Source organism: Podarcis bocagei (genome assembly GCF_964188305.1).
Source record: "Podarcis bocagei genome assembly, chromosome: 8".
Lineage (NCBI taxonomy): Eukaryota > Metazoa > Chordata > Lepidosauria > Squamata > Lacertidae > Podarcis > Podarcis bocagei.
Window position 1 is genome coordinate 64,388,625 of NC_138133.1, and position 18,974 is coordinate 64,407,598.

At 45.2% G+C, this 18,974-nt stretch overlaps 1 protein-coding gene across 1 annotated transcript in view; it reads left to right on the plus strand.

Annotated features, from left to right (window-relative positions):
* Positions 1–18,974, plus strand: part of CNBD1 (cyclic nucleotide binding domain containing 1) — a 137,192-nt gene that overhangs the window by 99,224 nt on the left and 18,994 nt on the right. Inside the window, exons 9-10 of the mRNA XM_081204838.1 lie at positions 8,798–8,907; positions 11,286–11,436. Of these exons, the coding sequence (XP_081060964.1) occupies positions 8,798–8,907; positions 11,286–11,436 (261 nt within the window). The remainder of the gene's footprint in view (positions 1–8,797; positions 8,908–11,285; positions 11,437–18,974) is intronic.

Here is an 18,974-nt window from a genome sequence, read left to right on the forward strand (position 1 = left end):
TTTATATACATTATTTACACAATGGGCTGCACATGATTGGCTAATTCTGGAATTCTACTGTAAGCCAATCAGGTTGTGGATTCACTTCTATCTGGAGCAGGATTGGGTGGTTCCTGCCAACCAATCATACTGCTGCATTGTTCTAGGACCAATCAGACTGCTGCATTCTGAATCCTATTGTTCTAGGACTAATCAGACTGCTGCAATTTGGATCCTATTGTTCTAGGACCAATCAAACTGCTTCAGTTTGGATCCTATTCACTCAGTACATAACACCCCTCCCCTCTAAGTTCCAGTCCTGCCCGGGAGGTCGCATTCATAGTCCTCAAGGTATGCCGGTGGCCTACGTGTGTGTTGCGGCCTGGGGTGTTCCCTGGTCCGGGCTCCAGGTTCTGGCTCGTGTTCCAAGGATGCTGGCTGTGATGGGGTTGTTTGGTCTGGTGCAACCGGCTCGCTCAGTCGTGGTTCTGGTTCTGGTGTCCTTTCGGCCTCACGGGTCCTCTCTGTATTTACTGATTCTGCCTCTCCTGCTGGCCCCTCCTGCTCTATGGGCCTCACTGCCCCGCTGTTCCCTTGGGACTCCTCTGACCTGTCCTCCTCCTGGGTTTCTCCCGGGAATCGTCGCCGTATCTGGTCGCAGTGGCGGCGCCAGCATTGCCCCCCATCCGTTAGCACCTCGTACGACACTGGGCCAGTGACCCTGGTGACTGTGGCGGGTACCCATGCTGGGCCTGCCCCAAAATTCTTTGCGTACACTGGGTCCTGGGCCTCGAAGGTCCGGGGGTTCCTGCCTTCCCCCACCACTACCTCATCCTGAGCTCTATCGGGGTGAAGGCGGTCCAATCTGATTGCAAGGCGCCGACCCATTAGTAGTTCAGCGGGGCTCCGGCCAGTCGTTGAGCTGGGGGTGCTGTGCTGTGCTAGAAGGAATGTGGCAAGGCGGTACTCCCAGTCCCCTTGCGTCATGCGGCGAAGGGTGTCCTTGGTGGTCCGCACCATGCGTTCTGCTTGGCCATTGGTGGCAGGGTGGAACGGCGCCGAACGGATGTGGCGGATGGCGTTCTGTGCTGTGAAGCTTTGGAATTCTCCTGACGTAAATGCAGTCCCGTTGTCTGAGACGAGAGTGTCAGGGAGCCCGTGGGTTGCAAACAGCCTGCGTAGTACCCGGATGGCTGCGGACATGGAAGTGGACGGTACCAGTGCGACTTCCAGCCATTTGGTGTAGGAGTCCACCACTATGAAGAATGTTTTCCCCTGAAAGGGGCCAGCGAAATCCACATGCAGGCGTGACCATGCTGCTCGGGCGGACTCCCAGGACTGGACTGGGGCCCTTGGGGGATCTGGGCGGGATTCTTGGCAGGCCTGGCAGTGTTTGACCCAGGCCTCTATCTCTCCATCGATCCCCGGCCACCACACATAACTCCTGGCAAGGGCCTTCATTCTTACTACCCCTGGATGTGTCTCGTGTAGGGCTGTGAGGACCCTTTTGCGGAGGGGCTGGGGAACAACGACTCTGCTTCCCCATAACAGGCACCTCTTGTGGGCCGACAGTTCATGTTTGCGGGTTGTGTAGCCGGCGAATTCTGGCCCGGGGCTGCTGCTGGGCCATCCCCTCCACACCCAGTCCAGGACCCGGGAGATGACCCTATCTTTCTTGGAATGGTGTGCAACTTCTTGTGCCTGAATGGGGCGGTCGGGAAGCAGCTCCAGGCTCATAACTTCTTGTGCAGGTGCTGGGTCAGGGCCTGTTTCCGGTAGTGGTAGCCTGCTGAGGGCGTCCGCATGGCCCATTGCCTTCCCAGGTCGGTGAATCAGTGCATACTGGTAGCTGGCAAGGAAAATTGACCACCTGAGGACGCGAGGAGACAGCACTTGGGGGGTCTGCTTTTCGGGGGCAAACAAGCCAAGCAACGGCTTGTGGTCAGTCACCACGGTGAAGGGCCGGCCGTACAAGAAATCATGGAATTTTTTTACTCCCTTCACGATTGCCAGACCCTCCTTGTCAATTTGCGAGTAGTTCCGCTTGGTTGCGTTGAGTGTCTGGGAAAAGTACGCCACCGGTACCTCTCTTCCATCCGGGAGTTGGTGCCCCAGGACAGCGCCAATGCCATAGGGTGAGGCGTCGCATGCTAGCACCACCGGCAGCCTCTCGTCAAAGTGTGCCAAAACAGAGTTTGAGACAAGCAAGTCCTTGACTGCCTGGAATGCGGCCTCCTGGCGCTGGCCCCACACCCAAGGGGCCCGCTTGTCCAGGAGTCTGTGTAGGGGTTCCGCTACTGCCGCCTTGTGGGGAAGGAAGGAATGGTAAAAGTTCAATAGTCCCAAGAAGGCCTGAAGTTCAGTCTTGCTCTTGGGCGCTGGGGCATCACAAATGGCCCGTACCTTGTCCCCAGTCGGGTGGACCCCTTCTGCGTCCACCATAAATCCCAGAAAGTCCACCTGAGGCACTCCTAGTAGACATTTTTCCCGCTTCACCTTGAGACCCGCCGTCTGGAAACGGTGCAGAACGGTGCGGAGGCGGTCCTCAAACTCCTCTGGTGTGGGCCCGGCAATCAACACATCATCAAAGAAGGGGGTGACACAAGGGATCCATTTAAGGAGAGAGTCCATTAGATTCTGGAATATGCCTGGTGCCACGCTGACCCCGAATTGCAGCCGCTTTACCCTGAACGCTCCTCTGTGCGTCACAATCGTCTGTGCCTCTGCTGTGGCCTCATCTACTGGCAGCTGTTGATATGCTTGGGCCAAGTCCAGCTTGCCAAAAATTTTCGACCCAGCCAGGGTGGCAAGGACATGGCTGACCACTGGCACTGGGTATGCGTGGGCCGTGAGGGCCTTGTTTATGGTACATTTGTAGTCTGCGCAGATGCGGACCGAACCATTAGGCTTGACGGGTGTGACGATTGGAGTTTCCCAGGGGGCATTAGGCACTGGCTCCAGCACTCCTTGCTCCACGAGTCGGTCCAATTCCTCGTCTATACGGGGTTTCAAGGCGAACGGGACCCGGCGGGCCTTGAGCCTGACCGGTCGTACTGCGGGGTCAAGCTGTAGTGCAATGGGGGGGCCCCGTATACTGTCCCAATTTCCCGTCGAAAACCCCTGGAAATTCCTTGCATATGGCGTCCACGTCCACTTGTAAGCTAGTGTGGTTCACCCCGGTGACAGCTAGCCCCAGTGGTCCAAACCATGCCAATCCCAGTAAGCTAATGTAGGGGCCCTTGACCACAAGCAAGTCCAGTTGCCGCGTCCGCCCTCGGTATTGCACCCTGAAGGTCCCCACCCCCATTGTGGGGACCTTACGTTTCTGGAAGTCCCGTAGGGTGAATGGGGCCGGCCTGAGTTTGGGACCCCCAGTAGGACACAGTTTCCTTAAGGTCTTTGCCGAGATTATGGATAGAGTTGAACCCGTGTCAAGCTCCATGCGGCATGGGGCCCCCTCTATCTGTACCTCTACATAAATTTTCTCTACGTTGGGGTGGGGCAACTGGTATACCTGGCAGTCCGTGAGCTCCGTCGAGCTGCCTTGGTGCGTTGGGCCCCGGGACCTGGGGCTCTTGGGTTGGTCATCTGATGCCTGGTGTCGGGTGGGCCGAGCCCGACACACCCGGGCGATGTGTCCCGATTTTCTGCACTGCCTGCACTCTGCATTGCGGAAACGGCAGGTCCTCCTCTCGTGACTCTCCCCGCAGCTTGCGCAGTTTCCTCCTTCTCGTCGAGGCAGCTGTGGTCTGTGCGCTGCTTGAGTGCGCTGCTGTACTCGGTGCACCTCCTCCCTGTCGGATCCTGAGTCGTCAGTGAGGTCTTCGTGGTGGACCCTCGGGTGGGATGGCAGGCTCGGCCGTGCCTCTTCCGTCGACCTCTCGGCAGCTTCTGTTGCCAGGGCCTCCTCCAGAGCGACCTGGAACGTTAGGTCCTTCTTAGCGTAGAGGCGTTGTTGCAGCTTCTCATCCTTCAGGCCACCGACGAGGCGGTCACGAAGCATGTTCTCCAGCTCTGAGAAGTTGCAGAACCGGGCGGCTTGGCAGAGAGAGGTCACAAACCCAGTTATGGTTTCCCCAGGGGCTTGTCGCTTTGCGTAGAAGGCATTTCGACGAGCCACCACTGAGGGCTGCGGCGAAAAGTGCCCCTTCAGCTGTTCCATTATTGTTTTGTATGGAACAGTAGCGACGTCTTCAGGCGCAAGGAGAGCCCGGGCGATTTCAAACGTCTCCTCTCCGCAGACGCTGAAGAATATCGCCCTCTTCTTGGCGTCTTCTTCGTCGGTGACCCCTTTGGCTTCTAGGAGGAAGGTGAAACGGGAGGCGTACGCTTCCCAGTCTCCAGATGCTGGGTTGAACGGCGAGAAGCTGCTGTCGGTTGCCATTCTGAGTTCCTTGTGTCCCGGAGCTGAAGCCTGGATACACGGTGCGAGGCAGCGGTGCGGCTGGTGGCGGTGCTGCGGTGCTGTGTGTGGCAGTCAGCTCAGCGGGATCCCATCCTCGTCGCCAGTGAAATATACTCGGAGTCGCAAAGTGATTTCATGCTCTTTATTCAGCTCATAGTGGTGAGGAGGAATGAATGAAAGTCCCCTCACAGTATCTGCTTTATATACATTATTTACACAATGGGCTGCACATGATTGGCTAATTCCGGAATTCTACTGTAAGCCAATCAGGTTGTGGATTCACTTCTATCTGGAGCAGGATTGGGTGGTTCCTGCCAACCAATCATACTGCTGCATTGTTCTAGGACCAACCAGACTGCTGCATTCTGAATCCTATTGTTCTAGGACTAATCAGACTGCTGCAATTTGGATCCTATTGTTCTAGGACCAATCAGACTGCTTCAGTTTGGATCCTATTCACTCAGTACATAACATTTCTGTTCTGCTTTTGATGGGATTTTGCACCCATGGCGGTACCTTCAGCAATGAGACATCTGCTGCTGCAAAGGTACAAGGCCCACACGTTATGCTGATTAGAGTCTACAGAAACTGAAGAACAAGGAAGAAAAGGACCAAGGGTTTTAACAAAGTGAGCCCATCACCGCTGCAGAAACAGGCTACAGGAATGCCTACAAAAATTAACTTTCTTGCCCTTTCCCTCCCTTATTCAAGGTGTTAATTATGCAGCTGTGAATGGGGTTGCTATTATTAATGAAAATGTTCCATGTATTTAGCTGTTCGAAACCAGGTTCTTCTTCCTGGCTACATGGCATTTCAGGACTGTGCAACAAAAAGTTATAGAGTCTATGGGGGGAAGAAATAGATTTTATGACAAGTTTTATTTAAACCTGCAGATAAGCTGTCTGTTCGAATTCCTCTCACCAGGAGCAGTGGTGCAGCTCATTACTTCTTCTGGTGGGAAAACCCATTGACTTATATAGCCCCACATTTTCCTTCACCTTTGTTTAAGAGCATCAGGCATTTGTCTTAAGGCAGCAGCTCATTTTGCTCGCGAATGTCTCTGGTAGCATGCCAGAGTTGTAAGTCATGGTGCACTGGCCACAAGGTTTGGTTTACACCCATCCAGCACTTCAGAAAACACTTTAGAGGCTTCCTGTTTCAGCTTTGGGTCTGAGACAGAGGCCACGATGGGGGGAGGGTGTGAGGCTTCACTCCCGCCCCCCTGCACCCACTATTGGAAAATTTTATCTAAATGGCCATAACTTTTTGATAAAAGTGGAAGAGATTTTGCAAGCATAGTTCACCCCTCCAGAGTGGATCGAGCTTGCCAAAATTGCAGGCAAACCAGTCCAGGTCTTTTCTTCCTTTTCATTTCTTTTTGTCCTAGTCACCTTGTTTTTTTCTCTTTTTTAAGGAAATGTCTATACCTTTTTAACTTTTTAAGGTAGAATTGGGTGACGTTTGCAGGCAAGCTCATCCATTCTGAAGAGATGAGTCCTGCCAAATTTGAGAAAGAGATCTGCAGTGATTTTCCTGCAAGGACAGCTGCTAACAGTTTCAGAATGGAACTCACTTAATCTCCACATGTGTTTGGTGGGCAATTGATTTGAAAATTGCAGATATGAAGATAAAGCTGCTCAGCAGTTGTTGTTGTTGTTTACAAGGCACACATTTAATTTGGGGGTAGATAATTTACCTTCCCAAAAGGCACTGGGTTTGGAAAGCCTGGTAAAAGAACCTCTTCTGTTTGCAAGCTTGACCTCTCAGTTACAATGGAGCTTTGTCTTTTTCATGTCTGCATCCTGGTATTTACCTCTGCCTTCTAGCCCAGTTTACCCTTTATATGTTTCACTTTTAGAAGATTCTTGGCTGGAGCTCTTTTTTTATATCTGAGTCTCTAAGGTGCCACAAGGGAAGGAGGGATCCCCACTTCAATTCAGGGTGCCTTGTACAGATCCCACTTCATCTTGCTCAAGCCCAGAATCTCTCTAAAGCACCCCAATTTAGAATGTATCCCAAAACACTGCACATTTCTAGTTTCAAATTCAGGATGACATCAGTGTTATTCTGGAGTCGGCTTTATTCCTGGATATGTTAAACATTATTTATGGCTTGACAGAAGGAACAGAAATTTTGTTTCAGATCATGCAGTACTTGGGAGGGTAAGGACCACTTTGTGTATTATCCTGAAGCAGAGATAAAGAAAGTGTAAATGACACACATTCTTTTTCACGCTGGGCATCTTACATTACTGAATTGTGTTTTATGGTGTTATTTTACAGAGAGAGTTGGGGTGCATTACATAAAAATTATTACTTTTTTTTTAATGGCATTCTTTCTTTTTAAGAAGTCCGTTTGAATCTTAGAGTCACCTTGGACTTCATGGCACAGCCAGTTTTTTTGTTATAAGTTATCCATAAATCTGGGTTAAATGATGAGTGGTGCTCAGTTCACAGCCACTTTGCATCAATAGGCTGTCACAAAGGAGCATATAATGGCAGCATTACACTTTGAAAGCATCTGCGTTTATTATTGCTATTTTTTTCCAGCCATGGAAAAATGTTAGGTGCCAACTCAAGCTGAGCATTCCAGCTGGTGTCGAGCAGCCAGATTCATAGCTTCGTTGACTTCAATAGAGATTTGCTCTTGTATGCCCACATCAAATAAAAGTCTGCAGTGACTTTGCACTACTCCAATTCCACGGAGTCTGCCTTCTTTCCAGCTGTTCGGTCTCCCTACCTTATGTGGTCTCCTGCCCTTGGTTTCCATTTGTACTGAACTAGTGACAATGTTGTGTTTGTGTCGCTGCTTTCATTGTAGCAAAATGTCAGGGTTCTTTTACAAGAGCCAATGTCAATAGTTCTTTTCCTGGAGGCCAAATATGCTCAGTTTCTAATTGCAAAAGCCTGGCTTTCCCTTCTTTCCTTCCCTTGCCCTTTCCCCCCTGATATTCAGGGTAGGTACAGAACGAAAACAAGTTTGAAATGTTCACTTTTTAAAAAATTAAGGATGCAGTCATTCTGTTAATGCAAGAATGTACAGTTGTGCAACAGAACTTCTCCCTTATATGTCCTACCCACCCCAAATCTGCCCTGGAGGATTTGGGTGAAGGAAGGGGCAAGTTCTGTTGTGCAAGTGTAAATATAGTGGAATGGATTATAACAGTAGAGTAGGAACTTACAGCCACTGCTTGAACCTGGAATTACTCTATTGACATCTAGCACATCATTTCTTTCAAAGTGGAATGATTCAGGAGCCTGTGTGCATATAGGTATGTGAGTGCATGCTACTTGTTCAGACACTGAGGTCCAGCGCCGAGGGCCTTCTGGCGGTTCCCTCACTGAGAGAAGTGAGGTTACAGGGAACCAGGCAGAGGGCCTTCTTGGTAATGGCACCCACCCTGTGGAACTCCCTCCCATCAGATGTCAAGGAAATAAACAACTATCTGTCTTTTAGAAGACATCTGAAGGCAGCCCTGTTTAGGGAAGTTTTTAATGTTTGCTGTTTTATCTTGTTTTTAATATTCTGCTGGGAGCTGCCTGGAGTGACTGGGGAAACCCAGCGAGATGGGTGGGGTATAAATAATAAATTATTATTATATTATTATCATTACTGGATAGAACAGGCAAATTTGAAACAGTAGTCTTCAGGTTGGAACATAATAAAACTTGATTAAATAAAGAAGTCTAGGGAGCATACATGAGACACTTATTTTGTGTTTTACGTATTGTTGGCCATCCCTGCCTAATTTAAGGCTCCACCCTGAAAGGCAGCATAAAACATGCTTTAATAAATAAATGAACCAAATATATTTAGGACCCATTCACCTGCAGCCCTATGCATTTACTTGGGAGTAACCCCCAATGAACATAGGAGGACTTACATCCAGGTGAAAACATATATAGGCTTGTCCTGCTAATCTGGAATGACTTCCATCCTGGGCTCTGTTCACTCGTACAGATTTGAAACTGGACATGAATGCAGAATGTGTAGAAAACATTTTCTTTATCTTTCTTTTATCGCTATGTATTTTATATATTTTATTGCTATATATTAAAGGGAAAACTTCAAATGTGTTAAGTAACTTCACAGAAAGTGTTTAATTTCAAGAAAAACAGAATAATATGCAAACGGATTTAATCCATAGCAGAGAAATAATAGTGGGGGTGGGTGGTGCTAATTAACACTGGAGAACTTTTCTGCATCGCTCACCCTTGATTCACCTTGGAAACAGAGACATTCAAGGTATACGAGGTCAGCATTCACTCCTTAGGGCAAAATATCATATAAAGTTTGCTTCAAAAACAGCATCATTTGGCATAATTCAAAATATAATTTAGCAAAAATTATTGTTGGTGGAGAAAACCTTATATATATATATATATATATTTATCATTGCTATTTTTCTTGCAGTGCTTATGAAAGCAGGAGAATTAAGTGAATATGTTGGATTCATTAAGTCTGGAAGTTGCAATGCTTACCGAATCATTCCGGCCCTTGTGAAGCGACCTTTGGGGAAAATGGTGAGGAATTACATTTTCATCCACAATATCAGTTCTGGAAATCCTTTTGTTTTGTTTTTTGTTGGATTACTTACTCAGCGAGCCAAAGTCATCATGCTGTCTGACACAAAGTTTCACCTAGCCACCCTCGATTTCACATACAGAAGCTGACTGGACTGGCAGCTGAATCTTAACCTCAACAATGGTTCACCATCGTCAGCGGCACTTGAGGGCAGTAGGCTCACTTACATAGGCTCCCAGACAAACTACAGCAGCTCCACCCTTCTCCATTCTCTGCTAAGGTTTGATGCAGTACACTCACACTATGATGCTTTCAATGCATATGAGGCTGTTTCCATTTTTCCAGGCATTTTAAATTCTTATTTTTTATTATTTTTGTAAAAAAATAAATAAATCTTACTGTTTTTTCCTCCAGTCTCATACAGTTTGTCACTGGTGGTTCTATCTCAGGGGTCAGCAAACTTTTTTAGCAGGGGGACGGTCCACTGTCCCTCAGACCTTGTGGGGGGCCAGGCTATTTTTTTTGGGGGGGGGAAATGAATGAATTCCTATGCTCCACAAATAACCCAGAGATGCATTTTAAATAAAAGGACACATTCTACTCATGTAAAAACACGCTAATTCGTGGACCATCTACGGGCCGGATTTAGAAGGCGATTGGTTTGCCTACCCATGTTCTATCTTTTCTCTCCCCCCCCCCCTTGTGATTGTTTTTATTTGGTTTGCTTGATTTATTATTATTTTTAAAAAATATGACTTTTAAGGCACATTGCTCAGGGAATGTCAGTTATCGGGTGGAATCATGCTGCAAATAAAAAATAGCCTAGCTTCTAAACATTCACAATTTCTTAAGAACATATTTTGTGTTTTTAAATCTCTGCTGGGTCCCTGTCACCAAAGTGTACTTGCCCCAAACCTGGATCTAAACATTCAGGGAACTTTCCTTTTATTCTTTAACCAAATTATACCAAAACCCAACAGTGTTGGGTATGACCCATTGAAGCTCTGTGATTTCAGGGGAGAGAGCTGAAAATAATCCATTCCGCGAGTCTCTTCGTCTAGCGGTTTTTTCGTCTTGTGAAGCAACTCTATTAGCGGCTTAGCGGATTAGCACTATTAGTGGCTATTAAAGGCTTAGCGGCTTAGCGGCTAAAAGGCTATTAGCGGATTAGCGGATTAGAAAAAAGGGGGGAGCAAAAAAACTCGCAAAACTCGCAAGATGTTTTCATCTTGCGAAGCAAGCCCATAGGGAAACTTGTCTTGCGAAGTGCATCGAAAAACGGAAAATGCTTTCGTCTAGCGGGTTTTTCGTCTTGCGAGGCATTCGTCTTGCGGGGCACCACTGTAATTCTTATGCTGGAGTCCCTGGCACTTATAAATGCTTAATTGTGACAGCACTTTTTTGTGCATTTTTGTGCATATTTTGCATTCTATATCTGTAGCTTTCTGTCCAGGTATAAAAAAATGTCATATTTGTGGTGCCAATAAAACAAAATGCTACCACCCCCAAACTTGGTGACTATCATTTGTACAGGAAATGAGTCACCTGGGGAGAGAATATTCTCACAGGAATATGGTTAAATGTTTCAAATGATAATGAAATTGAAGATGAAATGAGTCAGGGCAATAGGTCTTTCCCAAAAGATTTTTGGGGATCCGGTGATAACCATGGCTATGTTTACATTGCTAAAATGTAATTTTTCTCGATCCAGAATCGTTCATGCTCATCCTCAACGTGCTTCTTTCAGTCTACATTGATTCTAAATCCTGCTGTTCACAAGTGTGAATGCGGTCACTTGACAAGCTTTGGAAAACCTCCCCTTGATTAAGTTACCTATACCTTTTCTTCCCTGTACATGCCCCAGCTGATGGAAGAAGAAAGTAGGAAGTGGTGATTGAAGTCTTGGTAGACCCCCACCCCCAATGTCCTTGGGTAGATGTGGATACAAACACCATATTGCTGGGACTGCCCACATCTGTTTTCAGAAGGAGATACTATGGGGTGTTGCAGAATTAATCTGCAATGAGCATTTATTTTCAGAATGAAGCCAATTTCTCAAGAAGGGCTTTTCTAGGAGGAACTAAGTGCAATAGATCTAAATTGTGTGGGGAGTACTAAGGCTCCATTGATTCTAGGATAAGATGTGCACGCCCAACCTAAAGCACATTGCAAATGTTATAAAAGACCCCCATGTCTTCCTAAAAGTTTCAGACAACCTTACACTTCCATTAGCTTCTCAGCCAGAATTTTGCACCATACCAAGGGCCATCAGCCCACACAGTTTTTGCAATTTATCATATAAATTGTACGCTGTGCATCTTCTAGTCCTAAATATGTGCTGAAGAAACCAACAGTATGGGTTCATGTTTCAAAACAGATGAAGCAGATGAAACAAGTCCTCATTGGTCAACTGCATCCAAAAGACTCCTTTGGAGAAGTAAGCGTTCTCCATCAGACCCCATCTACATATTCTCTGAAAACAGGAACACCTGTTGAGCTAGGAATGATTGATGCTGCAGACATACATGGTAAATCCAAATGCATTGCTTTCCTTTCTTTTAGTATAGTTGCTTTAAGTACTCATCTCGTTTTGTTTGCACAGAGCTTGCAGGGAGATTAGATGATGTAAGCTATTTTTTGAGCATGCATTCTGTTTGTTTGTGGGAGCCGATAATTGAAGTTGCATCATGTAAGTTGTATCCCACTTGCCAGTATATCCCACTAGAAAACAGCAACAGTCTGGAAGCGCCCTAAGTGTAATCAATGTGCCTTTTCTGTTAGGTTGTGGGTGAACATATCAGACAACACAGCGATTCTTCAAACAGCTCTTGTTTATTCACAGGCCAGAACAGAACTGAACTGAAGGGTTCAGTCAGCCTACTTATATAGAGCTCCAGTACAACGTAACTGTAACAACTTTCTGTAACTATCCAATCACTGAATGTCACTTTTGATCCCTTATTTGCATATGTGGACCTGAGTAAAAACTATCTACAGTATCCCCCTGCTGGCCCAGGGTGAGAACTTCAGTACATAACATTTTCTTTGTGCTTTATGTTTTATCTAGTTAGGAATAAGAACATTTTCCATGTTCCACTCCTTTATTGTTTTTCTGGTTCATTGTGCCTTGCACCCATGCACTCCTTTTAAATTTTGGTTTAATGGGGATCATTTCTGAAATTAATTTCAGAACTGGAGCATGCACTCTTTGATAAAGTTTTCAGTTACTTTACATTCTTTCCCCTGCCCTACATATGTGCATTGAAAGAACCCTGCCCAAAAAAGGAATAATAATAAGTTATTAATCACTGTCTCATCAAAATTATTTGTGTGTGTGGTGTTTTACCAGTGTTGTTAAACACCCTGCAACAGGATCTTGATGCATCCTGACAAAAAAGCCTTTTTCTTTCTTTCTTTTTTTTGAGGAGAGAGGTCCCCCACTGCACAGAAGTGTTTACGAATGATTGGCCAATAATTGCATCACATTTGTTACTTTGCAGCGTTTTATCAGTCGTCTCATGAACATTGGTGATGTAGAAGGGGTTGGATGGTGTAGGGGAAACGTGGAAGACCACTGTAATTTTGAGGAGTTAGATGACATGTCTCTTTCCCTTTTACATCCCCGGTTTAAGGTTTGCTGATTCATGATAGTATAATTTGTTTTTCACACACCTGTGTCAGGAGTTTCCTGGGTCCCCTGTGTTCTAAATGCTGATTGGCTAGTGGGGAGGATACCCAGTTGCAGTGTTGGAGACTCTCAGCTGCTCCGCATTAGTTGCACCAGGTGTCCTGGGCTGATCATGGGTGATGCCTGCTAACCAGGTGCAATCAATGAAATCAAAGTTGGCCATTAAAGCTGTGGGCTGAAGAGGCTCGGAGAGCTTCTTCACAGATCAAGGTACCAGATGCTGTGAGACTGTCGGCCGGGGTCTCTCTCTCGCTGCTCTACCTGGAGCTCCAGGCAGCTGAAGAGGAGATTGTGTGTGACTCCTGTCTGGTATGTTATAATTTGTGTTTTGTATGCCTGCTGCTATCTGTTAACCTTACACAAATAAAGCATTGCTTTTTCTTCATCCACTGGTGTGCTTATTGGCTCCAGATCCAGAAAGAACCCTGCCCTTGGCAGAACAGATGGGATGTAAAGGAACTGATAGCTGTAGCAAACTATGGCTCACTGCACTTTGTGTATAAAATTCAAGATGATGATGAGTTCCTAATGTATCAGTTTGTCTATGGAAATGAGGCTAGATAATTCACAATTCCAAAATCTAGAGAGAAATTCAGAGGAGGAGAATTTGAGAAGCACCCCTAGATCTAAAAGATGCTGGAAATATGCAGATGCAATGACATGTGCTTAGAGTTAATTCTGGTTTATGGTGAAAACAATGTAACTTTGTCTTCGCTGACTTTCTGCTTATTTAGTCCTGGATGACTGTGACTCCTGCAGGAACAGTAAAAATCATAAAGTCTTTATGATGGACTTCTTGCCACAGGTGTCCTAGGGAAAGGTGTGTAATAAATTAGACTACACTCACAGGAAGCTTACATGAAAATGGTCCTAATGAATTGTTGCAGCTCTGGATGCTCCCAGGCATTTGTTGAAACTTGATAAGTCCCCGTGCCTAGGAGAACACAGGGAGCCGATGTAAGAGTGAGATATTAGTTCTATGCAGAGGCATACTTTCTAGCAATTTAAAACTCACATAGCATCACAATATGTACCGTACTTTTCCTATTTTGGAAGACTCAAAATTTAGAAAATGGGGGGAGGATTGCCCACAGTTGAGTTTCTGGGAGGGTGGGCAGAGTTGTTGAGCTTTTTTTAGGGGGTGCTGCCAAAAATCACTTACCCACCAGACTGACAATGCCGCTCACACGCAGCTGATAGCAGCTGATCCTCTGTCCCATCACAGCAAGTCACGCGCCCAATTGCCACAGCGACAGCCGATCAACAAGAGCCCTTGCAGCAGCCACCAATAATAATCTCCAACTCGCGGCAGCAACCAATCCCGCGGCTCCACAATGCACTACCCATGTATTAGACGACCCCAAATTTTGAACATGATTTTTGAATTGAAAAAACCTAGTCTTATACACGGAAAAGTACGGTACATTGTGTGTGTTTGAACCATAGCATTTTTATAACATTTTTTTTTTCTTGGTTAATCTCGGTGTAAAAATAAAAAGGATTTATATTTTGTAGCACTACTAAACCATTGGTGCATCTAGCATGGTACTAGGAGGAAACCCATAGCTCATTGGTAGAACAGCACATCCTTTGCATGCAGAAGATACTAGGTTCAATCCCTGGGATTTCCAGTTAGGACTGGGAAACACAATTGCCTTAAACCCTGGATAGTAAAGGTAAAGGGACCCCTGACCATTAGGTCCAGTCGCTGACGACTCGGATTGCGGCACTCATCTCGCTTTATTGACCGAGGGAGCCGGCATACAGCTTCCGGGTCATGTGGCCAGCATGACTAAGCCACTTCTGGCGAACCAGAGCAGCACACGGAAACGCCGTTTACCTTCCCCCTGCAGCGGTACCTATTTATCTACTTGCACTTTGACGTGCTTTCAAACTGCTAGGTTGGCAGGAGCTGTGAGCTCACCCCATCGCGGGGATTCGAACAGCCGACCTTCCGATCGGCAGGCCCTAGGCTCTATGGTTTAACCTACAGCGCCACCTGTGTCCCTAAACCCTGGATAGTTGTTGCCAATACTGAGTTAGATAGACCAGGGTTTGGATGTGGTAAAAAGCAGCTTCATACTGTCAGCTCTGGCTGTCCCTCTCTAAGGACTCAAACCCCAAAGGCCTCTCCCAGAACTTCTGCCTGAGAACCTTCTGACTGGAGAGGCCTAGGAATTGAACCCCGAGCGCTCTGTGTGTCAAATGTGTGCTGTGCCACTGAGCTGTAGTGGTGTAAGCCCCTTTGGGATTTTGAGCTTGCTAATCAGAGAACCCCTGCTTTTATTAGTTCCCCAATCCATAGCCACATGAAAGAAGAAATTGCTCTGCCGTACATAGACTCTGCTGTACATAAATATACACAGCCACAACATCATTAGATTAGTCTCTGTGTTAGAAAATGCAGCTCGTGGGGCAGCCTAAGATAGGACCAAAACAGTTACATAGGAAAGGCAGTGCTGGTAGTGATGTCCTTTCAGGTAGTTATTTCATAAAGCTCTTAACCAGCTGTGCCTTGGGCCTGGCAATAATAACATCTTATAACATTTGAGTTGTTAACCTTTCGTGCCCTGGCTAAAATCCAATACCGATGATTGCATTCTTCCTCTCTCAATTCCATTTGCAGATTGAATTGGAAGCTGTTTTCCTTGGTTATTTTCTTAAACTGTTGTTGTAAACTGCTCTAGTCCCAAGGCTGCTGTGTCGGTAAAGTTGTGTCAATAAATCCCTGACTTCTCCCACGAGGCAGGCCGAAGGCTACTTTCTAAACCATACAGGAATATGTGAAAATCTTAGTTCGAAATATATTTTTTTAAAAAGAAAAGAAAAGAAAAGAGCTTGTTGGAATGTAAATCACCTTTTTGTTGTTTGGATTTTGTTTTAATACTAAACCTTTACTTTCAAAATCCTGTACATTTAAACAAAAATGCTGATGAGACTTATCAGTATTTTGCAGAAGCAGAAATGCCCCTGGAGGTGCCTGGTTTCGTGGTATTTATTGAAGCAAAGTCAAATAAAAAGGATGTCATAAAGATTGTTTATTTAAACATTGTCAAGGGTGAATGGAGTTTGCTTAAGATTTGCGAAAAGCTTTGGGTGTCTTTGTAGCATTTACCTGAAGCAAGTGCCCCCTTTTGATTTTTCATTTCTTTCAATTGAAGTCTAATGGCACCATGTGCTCTAATGTAACATAAAAGAGAAGGCAGAGTAAAGAGAGACCAAGAGGTTAGGAGCCATCAGTCCTTGTGCAGAATAATAATAATCATCATAAAAAGAAATGTGCTCAGATTTCCTCTCAGCTAGGCAGGATCTGAAAAATGCCACCGATTTCAAAAGCACAGAAAGAACATTAGGGCTTTGAAAGGGTGGCAGCGGTTGTTTCCCGCCCCTCAGACAAAGAAATGGAAAGTAATGAATATTGCCGGTTGTAGAAGAGGACATGGCTTCACTGACTTGAAGGGTTGCCTGGAATTTCTTTCTCCCTGTGGCCTTGAATAACACAAACTGAACTTCCCTCTTCTATATAGTGAAGTATTGTGTATAAATAAATGAAGCAAACTACTGAAGGTGGTCCTTTACGTACAAAACAGTTGCCCTTATGACCACATGCTAAATAATGATGGCGGTTAAAGTGGTTTAAGAGGAAACTGATTTGTATATGACATTATCTTGAGTGTATAAACTCTGCTTGGCCAGAGGGGCTCATAGAATCATAGACCTGTAGAGTTGGAAGGGATCCCAAGGTTCATCTAGTCCAGTGGTTCTCAACCTGTGGGTCCCCATATGTTGCTGGACTAAAACTCCCATCATTCCTAGCTAGCATGACTAGTGGTCAGGGATGATGGGAGCTGTAGTCCAACAACATCTGGGGACCCACAGGTTGAGAATCACTGATCTAGTCCAACCCCCTGCATTGCAGGGATCTCAGCTAAAGCATCCATGGCAGATGGCCATCAAACCTCTGCTTAAAAATCATCAAGGAAGGAGAGTCCACCACCTGTGCCGCATCATGTGATTGACTATATGGGGCCCCCTAGTATTTTATTCAAGTTGGCATCCCTGAGAAGAGGCATTGTCTACAGTGTTTGTGCATTTCCAAGACTCTGAATCCAGTGTCTTGAACTACAATCGTACCTTGGAAGTCGAACGGTATCCATTCCGGAAGTCCGTTTGACTTCCAAAATGTTCGAAAACCAAAGCACGGCTTCTGATTGGCTGCAGGAAGCTCCTGCAGCCGATTGGAAGCCGTGGAAGCACCGTTGGATGTTCGGCTTCCAAAAATAGTTCACAAAGCGGAACAGTGACTTCCGAGTTTGCGGCATTCGGGAGCCAAAACGTTTGAGAACTAAGCTGTTCAAAAACCAAGGTACAACTGTAAATGAGTTGCTTGAACTCCAGTGTGTGTGTGTGTGTGTGTGTGTGTGTGTGTGTGTGTGTGTGTTTGTGTGTGTGTAAAACAGCCTGCTATACAAAGGTAAGATTTGCATTTGTTGCTCTGCCCATTTTGCCTCTGGCCCTGCTCATTACTGTCATGTGGCCCCCAGATGGTTGCTTGAAGGAAATATGGCCCCCAGACTCAAAAAAAAATTCCCCATACTTGTCCTAACTGCTCTCGTTACCAGTACCTAGCCACTTGTTGCCCCAGCTGGTACATGCAATTAGCTGGAGGAGGAGGAGGATGATGATGATTGCTTCAGACATCTCCTTGCCTAGTACCCTGCTAGAACAGGACACACAGTTGGTTGTGCACTTCTCTGGATAATGGCAAATATCTTATATCATCTACTATAGTAAATAACTGCAGCTAGTCATGGGTGTGTGTTGCTGTAGGATACATTTGCATATAAGTAAAAACTACAAGTTTCTTATCCTGAACTTTACCGAAGTCACATCATTTTAAAAGACTGAACTGAATCCAGTTTGCGAATAAAAGTGTCCTTCTTCCACTTTTTCTTCCACGGTTTTCAGACCAATGAATGACTGATTTACAATGCGGTTGATTTGCTTAATTCTTGCGAGAGGTCCCTGGGAAGTCATAAGTAAGAAACTTTACATCATGCTGATGCTGAAGCTAAAGATAACTTCACGTTTCATAATTTTATTTCTGCACATACTACTGCTCTTTGGGGAGGAGATAAAGAGAGCAGATTTAAAGCCATAAAAGTAACAGGATAAATATTGTGGTGCTTTATATTTATATACACTGAAACACCTTATATCCCTCCTCTGGCTGTAATGCATTGCATAAAATGAATTGCTCACTTTCTCCTTATGAGAATAATAAATAATGATTCTTAAAAACCAAGAGTAATCCATATTCATTTTCTTTAATCTGTAGGCTTTAAAAAGAACATATATGGCACCTAGGTAAATGTTAAATAGCGGTGCAGGTTTTTTTATGGGTGCTGATGATGGGACCAGTGTTGTGTTACTGCATTGATGTTTGATGGAGTGCAAACTCATTCTAAAGGAACTGTGCATGCACGCAACAGCCATGAGTGTTTCAGAAAATCAGCAATTGCTCCAGTCAGCTATTTTTGGTAGGGTGGGGAGAGTTATTGTCTTTTAAAATTATGTGTTCTATGTTGTAAACTTCCCTGTGGTCTCTTGATGAAAGGCAGTATGTAAATTTTAAATAATAATAATAATAATAATAATAATAATAATAATAATAATAATAAATAAATAAAGAAGGAACAGAAGGGGACCAGATCAGATCTATCCTCTGAAACAGTTGATTCGTGCTTTCTTTAATATTTTGAAAGGGCAATGTATACGCACACCCCCAACAGCAGGATTGTAGCTGGACATCAGGTTAATTCATGGAACGCCCTCCCATTAGATGTCAAAGAGATAAACAACTACCTGACATTCAGAAGACATCTTAAGGCAGCCCTGTTCAGGGAAGTTTTTAATGTGTGACATCTTAGTGTATTTTTGGTCTTTGTGGAAGCTGCCCAGAGTGGCTGGGGAAACCCAGCCAGATGGGTGGGGTACAAATAAATTATTGTTATTATTATTATTATTATTATTATTATTATTATTATTATTATTATTATTATTATTTTATTTATTATTATCAGGACTGATTCCTATTTAAGGAACAGGGAATAGAGAGTAGGAATAAATGGGCAGATCTCACAGTGGAGGGGAGAAAGAAGTGGGCTCCCCTGAGACCAGGGTTTTTATGAGTGGTGAGGTGGCCTTATTTGTGGATTATTCAAAGTACTGGAAATCCAAAAGGACTATGAACAGTTCTCCAAAATGGGCGAAAGGGCACAAAATGGTGAATGCCATGCAGCGCAAGAAAATATGAAGCGATGTTGATAAGTAAATGAATTTTAACTTCGCATGTCTATTGAATGAATGTGCGAATGG